The sequence below is a fragment of the Sorex araneus genome, chromosome 11, assembly GCF_027595985.1.
Source record: "Sorex araneus isolate mSorAra2 chromosome 11, mSorAra2.pri, whole genome shotgun sequence".
NCBI lineage: Eukaryota > Metazoa > Chordata > Mammalia > Eulipotyphla > Soricidae > Sorex > Sorex araneus.
Window position 1 is genome coordinate 37,822,644 of NC_073312.1, and position 17,203 is coordinate 37,839,846.

Genomic DNA, 17,203 nt, shown 5'->3' on the forward strand with positions numbered 1-17,203 from the left:
TCCCTTAAAGAAGCTCCTTTAACAATTCTTGCAAAACTAGTTTCACTTACAAATTCTCTAAGTGTGGTCTGTCCCTGAAGCTCTGTACTGTTCCTTCAAAATGAATGAAAATCTAGCTGGATTCTTGGATCCTAGTATTCTTGGTGAAGTGTTCATTTCATGGGTTTTTATACTATATCCCACCATTCTCTTCTGGCTTGTAAAGTCTCATTTGAGACTACGTGAATTAGGTGGGTTCTGCCTTCATATAAATTCCAAAAAAGGAATTCATATACAAAGAAAGCAAAAACCTTTTCTTTGTATATAAATTCCTTTTTTGGGAATTTTTCTTGCTCCTTTCAATATTCTTTCTCTGACTTTGGTTTTTCTCATTCTGAGCATAATGTGTCTTGGAGTTTTCACATTTCGGTCTAATTTGAGCCATTCCTCTTGGGTCTTTCAGCCCAGCCACACAAGATGTGGCAGGTATCCAGTCACAAGCCCTGCAGAGGCTGAGACAAAGGACAAGCCCTGGGGAAGAGCTTGGTCACAACCTTGACAGCACATAAGCTCTGCACACTCTTCCAGGGATGCCATTCACATATTCCAAGGGCTGGGAAGCCGTTTTCTATAAAGTATATAAGCACTACTTAAGGCCTTGCAGCGCCATGATCTACCCAAACTAATCATCCTTGCCATGGCAGCAGGAAATCAGCTGACTGTGTAAATGAATAGGCAAGGTCATACAGCAATGACACCTTACTTCCAACAGGAGCTGACCACCCCACTAAGAGGGGAATGAAGTATCCTAGCAGTATGTCATGTGGTGCCATACAGCTCATCAGTTTGCGGTGGGTGTCTAGGAAAGAAAGGCCTGAGGGAAGCAAAGCCTTGAGCCTATCGACAGCAGTACATCATCGAGTGTCTCTTTAAACTCATGAAACTCACCAGGCTACCGAGCAGGCATCTTCCCCTCGAACAGTGACAGGAGCGAACTCCTCTCTCAGCTTGATCCATCTCACCACTGCCTCTAGACAATGGCTGAGAACTTGTGTTCAGGGGTGCTCTGGCACTCCTCCCTCCTTCCACCACAGGCCTTAGTAGCTTCTGCTGTCTGTAGTCATGTCTTCCTCTATCTAGACCACGGCTTCTTAAAACACATGTTCCATTCTTGAACCCCTTTTGCCCTGAGAAATGCAACAGGGGCAATCACGGTCAGTAACACCGCTAATTTGTTATGTGGCTCATTTTTAAATTATTTTTTAAAAAATTTACTGCACATTCAGAAATCATATTCTATTGCCAAACTTTTCAAGAAACCTATGTTCAGCTAAGTGGCCCCCATAAGGAGTCGCTACTCTCAGTTTAAGTAAGCTAGAGTTTATGGAGCCATCTGGTCTGCAGGGCCAGTGTGAGAGAGTTGAAAAGGAGTTCGGACCAATGTTTCCCAGCCCCTGCAGGAAAACGCTTTCATGGAAAATCTCCTTTTTAAAGAAAGGCTTTATTGCTGCAATTAGACACCCCCAGGTAGATCACAAACAACCCCCACTATACAGAGAATTATTTCAAGTGGTAATACTGAGAAACAGTGAACATACACAAAAGGATAAAAAACTAGACATTTAGATAACTAGAAACTGTCTAAGAAAATCTTCAAATGTGAAGTGCCTTTTAGAAACTACACCACACGTGCCAGTGTAAATTTGGTTTTTTATTAACAATCACCTTTCAATAAACATTGCATCTAAATAGGGTGATGAGCTGCACAAGTTAATTACTTCTCAAGATAAATCCTTTTTTCTTTCCCTGTTTTGGTAATCTCTTGGACTAGCGATGGAAGCTGCATATTTCAGATCAGACCCAAAGGGAAAGAATTTCCAAAGTGTATTTGCACCACGCCAGTCCCCGGTGCCTGTTCTCAGGCTTCCCCCAGCCCTGCATCCTACCACCAGGCAGCAGCAGCAGCAGTTGCCCCAACCGGCACAGGCCTTCCCTGAAGATCTCAAACTGGCCCGACTGGAGGGGCATGGAGGTCTGCAGTCAGGTAAGGCGCACCTGCACACTTGGAAACTGTAAGACTGGAAATGAGACTGAAGCGAAAGAGGAAGAGACATTAGAGGCTTGAAGTAAGAAGAGACCTTTGACAAAGCTTCCAGAAAATCCTTAAGCTTGTGCACAGAAGGCAAATGACTGCCGGCAATCAAAGGCAGGATCCCTGGAGTTGTATTTAGTATTGGGGTTAGAGACAAAATCAGAGAGGGCTTGCGAGTAACACCTCTCGCCCAGGCCTGGCCTACAAGTACCACCTCCTGGTCCTGAGACCTGAAAGTTAAGCCAAAATTTCTACAGGCTTATCCAAGTGTCACCCTCCCACTAAAATCAGATACAAAATGAGGGGAAACTGGGAGAAAGACCTAAAGAATCTAGAGAGCAAGGTGGCAGACTAAAGAAGCACCCGACAGATCGGCAGTCCCACTAGATGGCAGTGCAACACAATCTTGCCAGGGGTTTAGTGAGCCATGGTTACCATCTGTGGGAAGAGATTGCAGCTAGACTAAGACAGGAGTCCCAGGCGCTCAGCTAGAAACTTCAAGAAAAGAGAAAGAGAAGAGGGTAGCTGTCTGCCATTCTAGGGGAGGGAAGGAAGGAAGGATGTGGAGACAGACTACACAGGAGCAAGCAAGTATTTAGGAGCTGGGCATAGGGTGGTGGTGGGTGGTGGGGGTACAGGCTGAGATGAAAGGCAAGGACTTCACATGAGAATCTGGCTAGGCATGGGAGTAACACAAGTATTAGGATTATCAAAGTACCTATGCCACAGGGGGCACCAGCCACAACGGGCAGGTACCCATGGGCAGTTCCTACCTAAGGTTACTTTTCTCTCTATAGAAGTCTCAGTATTCAGCACAAGGGGTCCTACTGAGGGGGATAGTGGAACAGTCCCCTCCTAAAATCTATCCCAGGCTTCATTCACTTGACCACTCACCAGTGTCAGAGTGGAAGGGATAAGAAGCCTTGCCTGAGAAGCTGCTAGGGTGTACAGGTAGAATACCCCAAGGTTCAGCTCCCCTGAGTGGACAGTCTGTAGCTGCCTGGTTTCATCAGGCTGAGAAGGGGTGTAGGTAATTGCACTTTGGGGCACAGTGAACACAGGCACCAAATGGAAGTGGCCTGGGAGACATAGACAGTAGGCTGACCTAGTTTCAGAGGTTGGCTGTGACAAGACTGTACGTGCCCAGCCAGAGGAAGGTCATGGCAGAGCAGTTCTTTAGTCCAGATCCACTACTCCTGTATGCCAGACTTTTGTGTGGGAGGAGATGGCAGGGCAAAGCCACCCTGGAGTCAAGAAGCCCTTCAGCCTAGTCTCTGCCTGGCATTCAAACCAAACCACAGGCATCCACTTTGAAAGGTAGAGGAATCATCCTTTGTTTGCTGTATTCTCTCAGTATGAGGCACCTAAGGGTCAGAGGACTGAGGTCAGACCCCTGCTCCCCACAATCCCTAAACATTTCACCCTCCAGAGGAGGTTCTGCAGATGGAGTTGCCTAGAGAGATGAGTATCTGTGCATACTCTTATCACAGTTCAGACCCTCCTAGCTTGTTTTCCTGGAGTTGACTCTAAAAAACTTTCATGAAGCCAGGCAAATAAAACAGAATTTTAATCAAACTTTTCGAGGGACAAACGCCATTTGATAGCAATGATTTTGGTCTTGTTTTATGAAAATGGTCTTGGAGATGACCATCCTGTCATAGTCCCTGATGACAGAACAGACTGATCACAAGGGGCAGGGGCCTCTACAGGATTGTCTGTTCCATCTAGTTAAGGCGATCATAGGGCGAGGGTGTGGCAGGAGGCAGCGACAGTGCACCAAGGCAATTACTGCTCACCCCTGGCCACTGTCCCAGATCCAGCCAAGCTGCTTCTGTGTTCCAGGAAGTTTTCCAGGAGTCTCCCAGGGAGAGAAGCTGGCTAAGGTGGCAGGTGCTCACAGCTCTTGCTGTATAATCTTCTGCACCAGGGCTTATTATTCAATGTGAAGCCAAAGCAGAGAGGTTTTACTTGAAAAGAAATAGCTCTTAAATATTGAGTTTTATTATATTTACTCACTTCCTTTTGTGTAGATCTCATAAACCCTGAACTTTTCAGTGCTGAAAAAAAAACATTTGGGGCAAGCCTATGACATAAAGATACGTCATAAAACAGGCTCAAATCCATAGGAATTATGTTCAATTTGCCATTTGGCATCCACTAATTCCCATAAAATATTTATGAAAAAGTATCAGACCTGTTTATCCTGCTTTATAGTCATAAGTCCCTTTTATTAACAGAGCCTATATCACATTTCTTAGAATATATAAGGCAAAAAGGGCTTTAGATCCATTATAACATAAAGTTAATAATTGGGGTAATGACGGGAAGGTTTCTAAATGAGACGTTCTTTTCCATGTCAATCCCACTGGACACACATATTACAAAATAAAGACTCTCTTTTTATAAAGTGCTGTTTGCTTAGTGAATAATTGCCACCATATAGAGAGCACCACAGCCCATCTTCTCATGAGAAATGGCAGTGGCAGCATTGGCAGGAGGAGCGCATTTCCCCAGGCTCTCCTGAGTACGGAGGGAAATCTCTCATAATGGCTAGACTCCCAAACACTCATCTCTACAGTAGGGAGGGATGGCTGCCAACTGGAAGAGGCAGCACATCAGGGCCTGGTACCACCCTGCTCCTGCCATCCCCTGGCACGTTAATGTTTTCATTCTGTTCAAAACCAAAAGCAAATACCCAGTCAGGCAGCATCCCATCATGGTGTCCTGGCAGTGGATATTCCACCTTCTCTTCCCAGACACTTGCAGGGGTGGAACCCAACCAACTGGGCACAGCCAATGTGAAGGCTTTCCAGAGGATTCACTAAGGAGGATTTAGAAAAAGAGAAGCCATTGAAACTAGTTGCCTGCCCAGTCTATGCTATTCAAGAACATAAGAAAAAGTACACAATTGGCAGTAAACAATTTCCTTCAGCTGTTCACAGATGTCCGTGAAAACTATATCCTCCACACAATCAGACGTGAACAATTTCTGCTCCAGTGTCTTCAGGTTCTGTGCAACAAGAAGAGTTTGTGTCTGAATGACAGATTCCACGTCCATCTTTATTTTCAATGTTGGGCTCTGTTAGTGCAGATTTTTCAAAAATATTCTTTTTGCTTGTTTCTGGGCAGTTTTGAACATAGATTACTCTATTATAAGCCTTAAGTCTCTTCCATAATTGCACGTATACTTTGCACTGAACGTACATAAAAAGAAGTCCTCCAGTAAAGCCAATGGCCACAACCACCAATTTAGTCCAAAAGGGCCACTCCAGGATTCCTGAAAGAGAAACATCCTAGTTAGCTTGTCAGTAGATGGTATTTAAGATCTGAAGTAAATAAAGCAGTGGCTGAACTTCCCATAACCAACAGATTCTTAACTCATCAACTCTTCCTTCAAAAGGAGTACACTATCGTTGAACCGGCTTTTCCAGGAGGGAGTTTGTGAATATTCTCACTGTTGAAGCTTTGACTGCTTTGGGTCTCCCCAACCCCCAACAAGTACTATGCTAACAGAAACATCCAAAAAGAGTGGTTGGTACCTCATAATTGGTGCCTTGCTCTAGAAACCCAGACATTTGAGGTTTGGCTCGCACCTTCAATGGGGAATAAGGCTCCCATCATGAGACCCTAATGTGTCATCCAGGACCTCTGTGCTGAACTCATCCTTTCATTCTGAGCACGTACCTGTTGCCTGCCCCTGCTTGATTTCCTCAGCTGTGCGGTCGATGAGCACATATAAGGACCAGACCACACAGGTGATGGCAATAATATGGAATGTCACTGAGCACATGATCTTCCTTCGCTCACTGGCTGTCATCTGCAACTTCTCCCACTGGAAAGACAACATGCAAAACATGAATCAGCCCAGGCTCTCAGACATAAGGGCTACAATGGAAGTGAAAGTGTTATAAATGGATATAAGTGGCTCTCCCCACCCTTCCCCTTTTCCAACTAGATGATTTCCCTCAAACATCCACAATCAATCTCTTGAAACCATTTGGCTTCAACTAGGTACCAGGCACCGGTATTCAGCTGACAGTCAACTTTCAATGCAATGAAACGCAGCTGGAACCAAGATGAGCTATGAACCACCACCAGTAATACCCTTATCTGCTTATTCTTGTAAGCAAACATCAAATGGATTGATAAAGAATTCTATTATTCTAGTATTAATGGAAACAGCATATTGGCCCAAGATTCAGGTGATACATTTTAAGTGCCCCTGACTTGCTGACTGGCATGAGCAAGGCAAAAAAAAGGGTTGATGATGCCACAACACACTAGCAGATGGGTCACACTACATCGTGAAGGTGATGGCAGGAGGCGCTCACTCTTTGATCCTCTGCTACATTGGCAGCAACAGCTTGAAATCGATGCTAAGAGTTCCTGGTATAAGCAGTCTCTGCCAGGCCCATCTCCTTTAGGAACTCATTAATTTATTCCAAATAGCCAGATTTCTTTTTCATTTACTGGTTTCCGAAACAGAAGAAAACACATAAAGGTAGAGAAAAAGAATAAAGTGTAAACACTCTGAACATCCTCTGCCAGCTCTCATCACAGACTCTTTCCAGATGGCTCTATAGGAGGAGAAGCTGAAATAAGAGTCCTATGGATTATTTACACAGGTAAAGTGCCAGAAGGCTTACTTGAGAGATCAGCATGGAGTGGGCACCCAATAAATTATAAGGCATCAATGAGGAGAAACTTCTGAAGTAGTTTGTACCTGTCTCTCTTTTTTAATGTCTGATGCCAATGGTTTTTATACCATATCATCATTTGATCTCATGCTTGAGACTCACTGATGTCCCATTATTTCCTACAACACACTCTGCCCAAGCCCAATGACCCCTTCCTTCTCTGAAGATCAGGGATGCTCTACCATCACCTAACTTGATGTATTTAAGATGCCTTGTCATGTGCTATACTATAAGCTAATTTTGTGATTCTTCTTGCATCTAACTTTAAAGTTTTGAGATAAAGAAAATAGCTGCTTACTAGTGCAAACTCCCTCTCGGAGAGCCCGGCAAGCTACCGAGAGTATCTCACCGGTACGGCAGAGCCTGGCAAGCTACCCCTGGCATATTCGATATGCCAAAAACAGTAACAACAAGTCTCACAATGGAGACGTTACTGGTGCCTGCTCAAGCAAATCGATGGAACAAAGGGACGACAGTGCTACAGTGCTACTAGTGCAAACAAAAGATTGTGTTCTGGGCATACAGACACATGTTTCATAGTCATTGTTTACATCATGCTACCCTGTCAATGTTTATATGGGAAGTGAGGACCGAACAAAGCTCTCCTCAGAGGAAGCTGCAATATGGTACCTGACAAGAGCTGACTTTTGTGTGCCCGTCATTCCTTTCCTTTTCCTTGTACCCCCAACCTGAATCCAGCAAATACTTATTGTAAATACCTACTAATAAATTTGCTACATTACCTTGTGTTTTGTGCTAGGGGTATACAACTAATCTCTAACATAAGCCCCTAATATTAAAGATTAAGCATGAAAAGTTAGTACATATGCAAAGTTTAATGCTGATCTAGATATTATAAAGCTGCCTGTGGTCAAGGGCCAAATGACTAACAGAGATAAGCAAGCAGATTTAGTCTGAATGGGGAAAAAAAAAAGGACAAAAACATGACTACATGGTCAGGAACAAAGAGTCCCTGAGGAGAGGGGCATGGAAATCAGTACCAGAAACAGGCTTCTCCACAAAGTGAACATACACACCAGCCCTCACTTCTTAAAGAAACAAACATAAGCAAGCTGGAGCTTCAATGGATCCAAGGTGCTTGCTCTTCCAGGGGCACTCATTTCAATGAGGCTAAAGCCCTTCATGGGGCATCATTCCACATACTTTTCTCAAAGGTTTCAGCTTGGTCTCCATGATGAACTCGTACTTGCAGAGCTCACAGCAACGCGTGTCAGAGCTCTTGATCCATTGCTGCAGGCAGGACTGATGCACAAAGTGGAGACTCCCTGTGCAGTGGCAGGGGGTGATCAGAGGGCTCTCTTCATCCCCTTCACAGTGACAGATCCTATATCGAAAGGAACGTGAGTCATTGTGAGGAGGGTCACAAGACAGGGAAGGTTCTTCATGGAAGGTCGACCCCTCTCCCACAAAAGAAAATCTTTCAGAAACACCACAGAAATGTCTACCAGCAGAAAAACAAACAAACACAAATGAGAACAATGACTAAAAACTAAAACTTTCTAGCTTACCGCACCAACATGGAAATTCTGGATGGCATTTGGCATCAGAGAGGGAAAAATGATACAAGAAATGACAAGGCAGTCATTCATGGTAAGAGTTAAGAACTTAATCGCAAGGCACTTTTCAGATTATAAGATTCTAATGAAGGGAAAATCACTGTAAATATATATATATATATATAAAAACTAAAATTCTACCTTCCAAAAAGGACCAGTGGCTTTAAAAGATGAGGAAATTTGCATTTTAGCTATAACCACTGCCCTTGTCTTTATGCACAACTACACATTTCCATTCCATTTCAAGGAGTAAACAGAAAAAAAGTCACAATACCTTCCCTGGACCTAAAAATAAAACAAACCACTACAACATGTTATAATTTCTTTGTTTTACAAGGACAACTAATAGCAATAAGTGAAAATTTTAATCATTCATTATTCCTAAGTGTGTCAGGTTGTCATTACTAACCTCAAGAAACTTGATAGGTTTTTGAGAAACAGAAAGGTCTTTCCCAGCAGCTGGAAAGCACACAGGGACACCTGTGTGCTTTGGTGTCCTGAAAGGGACGGGGCTCTGGCCTTGGCCAGGCTCTCAGCTATTTGCATTTGTGAGAGGGAGTTCTGATCCAATTATTTGAAGCAATAACAGCTGGACCTAAGGGGCAACTATGGAGAAGTTAAAATGGGGAAGGCTTAAGCCAATGACAAAAAATATGAATCCTGAAAGAGTTGAAGGCCAGACAAGGATGTTGCACAAAGGTTAAAAAAGGTAGGAAATGGAATTGGGGCCTAAGGTAGAAGTGGCTGCATCCAAGTGAAAGAGGGCAGGAACAAGCTGCTGAAGAATGGCCTCTTCCACACACAGTGTATTCCAGGTGGAGCAAGGGGCAAAAATATGGCTGGAGGAGCAGAAGCAGCCAGTGCTTAAAATCTGTAACATTAGGATGAAAAAATGGACATACTATTTTTATCTTTGCCTTCTTTATATAAAATACCTAATTTTTTAATGAGAAGAATCACAGTGGCCTTTATTATGTGCAGCTCCTTCTCTTTAGAATCAATGTAACTACCTTAGGCCCAAATGTCATAAAATTTGATTTTTGTAAATAAAAGACTCCATTCTTCTGGAGAAAACTATTAACCAATGATTGTCTACAGCTGCCTCTTACTTCACTTTCCTGAAATTCCGCTTAGTAAATAAAGCAAGGTGAGGCAATTTAGGTGTGGGGAGCAGATATGGCCAGTACAGTGGTTCTTGGCAAACCAACCTGCAGGCATCCCCTGATGTGGACCCTGGAGAGATGGGGGGGTGCTTTTCTGAGAGGGGAGAAGGACAATCCAGGTCACTGTCCTTCTCCACTGAGCACAGGGGTGCACGCATAGCCTGAATCTTCAATTTTGTAGATGTGCTGTCTTCAAAGACGTCGTCATCTCCCATTTCATCAGAGCAGAACCCCATGCTGCCCGCTAGACCACTGGAGGACTTGGCAGCATGCAGGTGAGCCGCGCAGCTTTCTAGCTCATGGAACCTGTGTAGGCTGCTGGTACTGGAGCTGTGTGAGAGTGACAACAGGTACCGAAGCAGCCGCCGGCTTCTGGATGCCACCTCGCCGTCTGCCTTCTCTTCCAAGAGTGGGACATGCATGTCCCCTTTGCCAGCTTCCACCGCTGAGGCAGCTGAACGGTTGGCAGAAAGGGATGAAACACAAGAATATTTGGAACTGCTCAGAGGTTTGCGATTCAAGGTTCTTCTGTCTTTGTGATGGAACCTGCTAATTCTGAGACATGGGTCCTGAGGGAGGATCAGCTTGCCCTCAGAGCAAGTTCTTTCCACATAGTCAAAACTCCCTAAAGTGTCCTGGACCTTCTCACCCACGTCGTTTAGAGACCTTGAGATCTTTAGGGCTCTTCTGTCTTTGGAATTCTTAGCAGGCTTCAAGGCCTGAACCCATTCTGAACCACAGGAATTGCTCTTTGATGCCTGTAACGTGTCTTTACAGATAACTGTCACAGTGAGCCCTGGTGTCAGAGAACTCTGGCATTGAGGAGCTTTCAAGACAACAGCAGACTGCACAGGACTGTGTTGACAACACTCAGAAAACACTCCACTGGAACTGCATGCAGAGGACAGTGGAATAAAAGCACAGAAAGTAAAAACAATGTTAAGAGAATAGACATTTAAGTGAAGAAATGAAACTTGCATGGTAACTTGGTGAGAAAACAGCACATAAAACTGGGTAACCGCTTACAGCAAAGGCATACTGACCAAGCAAATGGAAAATTGAGATCCCAGAGACATGACTGCTCATTTCTAGGAAGCACATGAACCATCATAGCATCTGAAGCAGATTGTTACCTGCAGATGTCCTGATTGGATGGCGTGACAGAAGTACGAGAGAAGGCAGACACTGGAGCAGATGCCAATGAAGGACCCCCAACCTGCAACAACACATCCCAGTCAGTTTTCAAGATAGAGTTAAGGGACCCATGAACCCTCTGAATGGCAAGCAAGGAGTGGAGCACCTAAGAATGCCTATCATTTCATACTGCTCAGTGAGCCACATATATTAGCTCCCTATGAACCTAAAACAAACTAATCAAACACTACTCTTTCGTATATGTAGTCAAGTGTAGCCTGAGACTGGAATAGCACCAATAATCTCCTGCAGATCCAGAAGTGGTTTATTTCTATATTAAATAACTTATACATCAGACACACAGACAAGTGCTACAGATAGGGCATCTTGAGCTTTTCCACTCAGACCACAGAGATAGTTCAACTGACTGAGCATATGCTTTGCATGCAGGAGGCCCAGGTCAATGCCCAGGAGCACTATCAGGAGTGGCCCCCAAGCACAGAACTGGGAGTAACCCCTGAGCACCACCAGATGTGGCCCCCAAACTAACAAAAGTAAAACCTTTTTCTATTTATTACCCTTTCTTTCCAGAGAAATGCAATGAGTGAGTGCTGCCAGAAACACCTAGGATTCATTATTTGGTTATTGCACTTTCAGGAATCTTTCACTGTTAACAATTTTTCAGCACCCCTACATTGAGGTCACAATCCACAGTGAAGCTAGGGTGTGGGGTGTATTCAAAGACAAAAGCAGTGTGAGGTAACATCACTTCAGCCATTTTTCCCCAGCTAGGACTCTTTAACTTGGTTCCTGGGGATAATCCTAATCAAGACTGGTGGAGCTCTTTCTAACCTCAGAACCTTGTGGCCCTGGCAGAGCTCTTCATACATATGAGAAACTATTTAACTTCATGCATATGAGAAACAACTTAACATGTGGTTGAGAGGTCATGAGATAGAGCAGGGACTCTTGAACAAGCCAAAATGAGGTAAAAGATGTAAGGGGTGTTAGGAAGAACCACAATGAAAGAAAAATGAATGGAAAAAAAAAGAATAAACACTGGCAGTCCAGCAGGGTTAAGGATGCAAATCCACCCCTAGCATCCAGACCCACCCTCCACTGGGTCCTTGTTAGGCCTTCTGCAGACTCCTGTTTCTTTATTCCCATGATTCTCAAAGCCACAGGCATGTTCAAATACATGTTACTGTCCTTCCTTTGGATAGTAAGCCTGAGTAAACCTGTTTCACACAATCTAAACAGCTACATGCAAACAATGCTATCAGTCTGCTGTGAAAAGTAAGCCCCCATCACTTCCTAACCTCCTAGTCCTCCTGTGCCCCTTAACCCAATCTCCTTGACTGGAAGAGCCACACGAAGGTCCCCAACTACATCATTGAGGCCGAGCACAATCTCTTGCTAGGTGCCACTCCAAGGGTGTAGACTCATCCTAGCACTACAGCTATGGGGCCACCAGGACAGGCAGTATCACTGCCCAGAAATGCTCCCTGGACCTTCTTCAGCAAATGCACCACCCATAACTCTAATTGTGGTGTTCATTATACAGTTCTTACTTTCCTTTCAAGTACAGGGCTTAAATATCATTTTAATCCAACTCATTCTAAAGAAACTTGGTCTAAGAAGTTACATGTTATTATCCACAACTGTATGGCTAAAACTATGCAGCTTTTATTCAATCAGCACAACTTCTCAGTCACCAGAGTCTGCTTTTATTTTCTAACTGAATGAGCAAACAAATGCAGGGAATACTTTCTTTAAAAGCAATCTTGGTCAAAGATGGCAAATAGCTGAAATAGATAGTGTGCTGTACACATGGGGGCCCAGGCCTGGTCCCTAACACTGCATGGTTCCCCATTGCTGTTGGGACTGAACACTGATCTCAGATCTCAAAGTGAAGAGTAGTCCTTGTGAATCACCATGCCTGAAGTAAAAACAAGAAACAAGCGCAAAACCAAAAAGAAAAAAGCAACTCATGTGGAAGTTCTTAAGAATCTAAAGTTTAAATTTATTTGAAGTCACAAAAATGGTATCCTCAAAATATGGTATACTTTGTTACAATTTTTCTTAAAACAAAATGGGAGGAAGGAAATTTCTCAGGAATCACATAGAGATTATGTTCCATTTCTATTGCACAAGCCACCCTTCTCTCCTATCTCCTGTGCCCAACTCCCAGGCAGCCATTTCAGGCCCCATCCCATGACCTCCTCTGTCTTGGCCCAGCCAGAGAACAGCCTATGTTCCACTCTAGGCAAGGCCAAAATTGTATCACATAAGCTGGCCATTGGGTAGAGCCATCACACTCCTCAAGGAGACCTTACAAGCTCTGTCCCCCTCTGGACTATGAGGTCGGTTCTCCTTTCTCCACATTGCTGGCTTGAGCTTAGTTGCTCCAAATAAAGATGCACAAAGTCCCTCCCCACAGCAGAGATGGAAGGACATACTGCTCTCCTGGTTAAGAGAGGGAACTTCTGAGCCATCGCTCTCTCTGCAGTCTTAAGGGTACAACCCTCTTGACACCAAAAGAGAGAGAGAGAGAGAGAGAGAGAGAGAGAGAGAGAGAGAGAGAAGGAGGAACAGTGAGATCTTATCTGAAGAATGAGGACCTCCCAGGGCCAGTGTTCTGAGACAAGTGTCAGGACACTAAAATCATGAGAATGTGGCCTCTTCCTCTTCTTCTAAACTTCAAGTGATCCAGGTCATAAAAAGAAAGATACCTGGGGTAGCCACATTATTGTATGCTTAGGTTGGGCTCCTGGAAAAGAGAACAGAGAGAAGAGAGAGCAGAATAAAGCCTGAGAGAGAAATCAGTCTGTTTATATATACAGCGTGATCATTTCACCATGTATTTCCTATTTGGGGTCTATTACAGAGAACTCACATCCAGTCTGTATGAACTTGTAGTAGAGCATCAAGCCTAAAAGACAACAGGATAGTTCCAAGCTTCTTCTCTCTGTTTCTTGAGCAACAGGCACAGTCTCACCATCTTATATTTTCCTACCCCAATCTCCAAAAAATATATAAGAAAGTCTCAGTAGGTGATGCCCAAACCTCAACATGCTTCCCAGTAACTGAAAATATCTCTTCTTACTAGATCAAGAGTTTTCAAGAAAATTTTGAAACTTTACTTAGAGGTGTTTGATATAAATACATGCCAAACAATGTATTTTCTGGCTGACTTCAGTAACAGCAAAAACCCTAAATGCATGGGCCAATCACCATTCCCAGGTAGAATAATCACCAAAGCACCTTATCAATAAATTTAAAAATCTTAAATTGCTTTTATATCAATCTGAGTAAAGTAAACACACTTAGGCAGTTCTAACAACAGCAATGATAAACTGAAGCCTTATAGCGGCAGTGAATACAGTTCTGACTTCCATTTGGAAAAGTCAAGGGCCTCACAATCCCTTCTTCTAGAGTGATCTTGAGTGTCCTCAAGCACTAGACTCTTCAGCTCTTCCAAAGAGCAGCGTGCAGGGTGGCATATGGGAGGTCATGGGCAGTAGGAGACTTGAGGGAAAAGAAGAAGCCATGCCACACAGCACTAAAGAGAACACTCTCTCCCCTCCCACAAGGATCAGACCACAAAGAACTCGAAATTTTACTGATAAAAGTAGTAAATGTACACAATGGGGGAATTCAAATGGATCAAGAAAACAAACTCAAGCCTTTAGGGGCTGGAGAGAGAGCACAGTAAGAAAGGCACTTGCCTTGCACTAGATCAATTCAGATTTGAATCCTCAGCACAGAATATGGTTCCCTGAGCCCTACCAGGAATGTAAAGCAATCTCACTATATTAAAAAAAATGTATTAAAAGCCTTCTTATTACTATGTTGTGATCTATTACGCCAAAAGAAACCTCTGGATGCTATCAAGTCTTAAATTCTCATTGATTTTATGTTAGGAATTACAAATATTTTTAAATAATTTGTCTTGCTGTACTCAAGACACTCAGTAACTGTCTTTCTTATCAGACTCTCTGTTTTAAATAATTTTATTAAGGCTGCCAAAACATGTAAGGAAAAGAAAAGTTTCCAAATATCCTTGGTGGAAGCTGACATTTCCCCATTCTCTGTTTCTTTTTGAGAGAACTCACTGTTCTAGAAGGGCTATCATAATAGATTCAAGTGGATGTCTAGTGACAGGAACTTGGCAATTTTACTTTCACTCCAGGCCACCAGTCATTACCTTCCTACTTTCTCTTTGCTTCACTTTGTTCTATAACTTCTTCCCACTAGGTTTCTTCCCAACCTCCCTCTCCTCCATCTCTTTCCTTCTCTGTTACAAATTTCCATAAGGACTTCTTTTCATTTACCAGCAAAATTGTTTTAAATAGCTGGGGTCTTAGACTCCAAACAAAAGTAAATTTGCCCATCTTATCTACATCAACAGGTGCAGGGCCACAAGAAATGGTCTGGTTTGGTTTATTTGTTTTTAAGCCTTGAGAAATTTGAGGAAAATTTGTAGAAAAGTCAGGTAAAGAAGCATATTGACAACTGATCTCCAATTAAATCAAATTGATGCATAACTTTTCTCACAATAATGCAGAAAAAGTAGGTCACAAAACTACAAATTAAAGTTACAGAAAATATATTATCACTGACCACAAAAATCTTGAGCTGGCAAAAATTAGGAGAAAATAAGCTTACTGATGTAGCAAGCAAACTGTTCTTGCTACATCAAACCTCTATAAGATGGCAATTTCAAAAATTCCACAGAATAAGAAATGCACATGACTTTGTCCCAGTAATTCATCTTGTGGGAATCCACCCTCACACAAAGAGTTTTGAATTACATGCTTATGGAAGCATCTGACTGGTTGACTCAATACTGGATTGATTAAGCCAGTAGTTTCAATAGAAAATAAGACCATTAAAGTCACTGAAGAAGGGAAATCTCATCATGTCCAGTAATCAGTAAATGGAGGAAGCAAACAGAAGGGAATCATGCTATGTGCTCTACACATGTTACCAGTAGAGCAATAAGTACTTTTGATTCCTCAGAGTATTTCCTTATGAAACACGGAAGGGAAGCTGGGCAAGAGAAAAATTTTCATGGAGACCATGTCCAACCATGACACCATATTTATCATTAATAGGCAATTTACAAAATGAATTCTCTTGTTTTGGGGGAACTATGAGGGGTAAAAACATCCAGCAGGGCTCAAGACTTACTTCTGATTCTGCACTTAAGGGTCATTCCTGCCTGGGCTCAGGGAAAAATATGCAGTGCCAGAGAGCAAATCCAGGTGTCTCTCTGGCGCAAAATGAATTCTTTTTCTTAGATAACATGTCATTATAAGGAGTAAGGTCAACTCTGGCAGCACAACACAGGATTTCCCAACACTGGGAAAATCAATAAACTGATCAGTGGCTCATGACATACATTTTTAAACATGAGAAAATGCTCATCATCACTTATTTGGGAAATCCAAATCAAGACAACAATGAGATATCACCTCACACCAATGAGAATGACACATATCAAAAATACTGGGAACAGTCTTTGTTGATGGGGATGTGGTGAAAAAGAAACCCTCATGCACTGCCAGTGGGAATGTTGTGTGGTTCAACACCTATGGAAAATAGTATGGAGGACACTCCGTAAACCAGAACTGCCATATGGCCCAACAATTCTGCCTTTTGGGTATCTATCCCCAAGACAGAAAAACATTTATTCAAAAGAACATATGTATAACAATACCATTATTCACCACAACACTCAATACAATAGCTAATATTTGGAATCAACCTGGATGTCCAATGACAGATAAGTAGATAATGAAGACGTAGTATGTCTGTGTGTATACACACACACAATGGAATATTACAAAGCTGTAAGGAATGGTGAAATCATGCAACTCACAGAAACATGGATGGAACTGGAAGACATCATGTTAAGTGAAGTAAGCCAGAAGAAGAAAAATAAACATAGGATGGTATTACTTACATGTGGCATTTACAATAACTTGATGAGGTAATGAAATATTTTAAATGGGGGATGCCCTGATCAACCTTTGCCCCAGAATATAGAACTGAGAAGGAAAGAATGAGTGGAGGGGAGAGGGAGAAGAGACAAATGAGAAGCAACAGGGGCCAGGTCAGGGGAGTCAAGTACATCCATGGTGTTAAGGAAATATAGAGCCAAATATCCAAACCACAGAGTCAACAACAATAAAATCAAAAGACCCAAACTTTAACAACCAAACTTAGAAAGGTGCCTATCAAGAGGGTAGGCCAGTGGGGGAGGAGGGGTACGGGGAGGAGGGGCAGGGTAGTATCAGATATAAGAATTAAGTCTTTGTGAGTGAACTGAGTTTCAATGTAAACGCTATTATAAAAGCTCATAATTAAGGGGCTAGTATATAATTCAGTGGTAGGACACACGAAACCCCCATACCATTATACCCATACCATTATTCACCATAGAGCACTCTGTCTGTCTATCTATCTATCTATCTATCTATCTATCTATCTATCTATCTATCTATCTATCTATCGCTTTTTGGGTCACACCCAGCGATACTCAGGGTTCACTCCTAG

The 17,203-nt window shown here is 42.9% G+C and overlaps 1 protein-coding gene across 3 annotated transcripts in view; it reads right to left on the minus strand.

Moving 5' to 3' along the window:
• Positions 1–1,675: 1,675 nt before the first annotated feature.
• Positions 1,676–17,203, minus strand: part of MARCHF8 (membrane associated ring-CH-type finger 8) — a 109,688-nt gene continuing 94,160 nt past the window's right edge. For 2 of the 3 annotated variants that reach the window (XM_012932513.2, XM_055119044.1), the window contains exons 4-8: positions 10,642–10,724; positions 9,554–10,399; positions 7,933–8,113; positions 5,756–5,903; positions 1,676–5,348 (exon numbers count right to left, since the gene is read on the minus strand). In XM_012932513.2, the coding sequence (XP_012787967.1) occupies positions 5,044–5,348; positions 5,756–5,903; positions 7,933–8,113; positions 9,554–10,399; positions 10,642–10,724 (1,563 nt within the window). In that variant the 3' untranslated portion in view covers positions 1,676–5,043. The remainder of the gene's footprint in view (positions 5,349–5,755; positions 5,904–7,932; positions 8,114–9,553; positions 10,400–10,641; positions 10,725–17,203) is intronic. The other variant, XM_004607384.2, reaches the window with a different exon arrangement.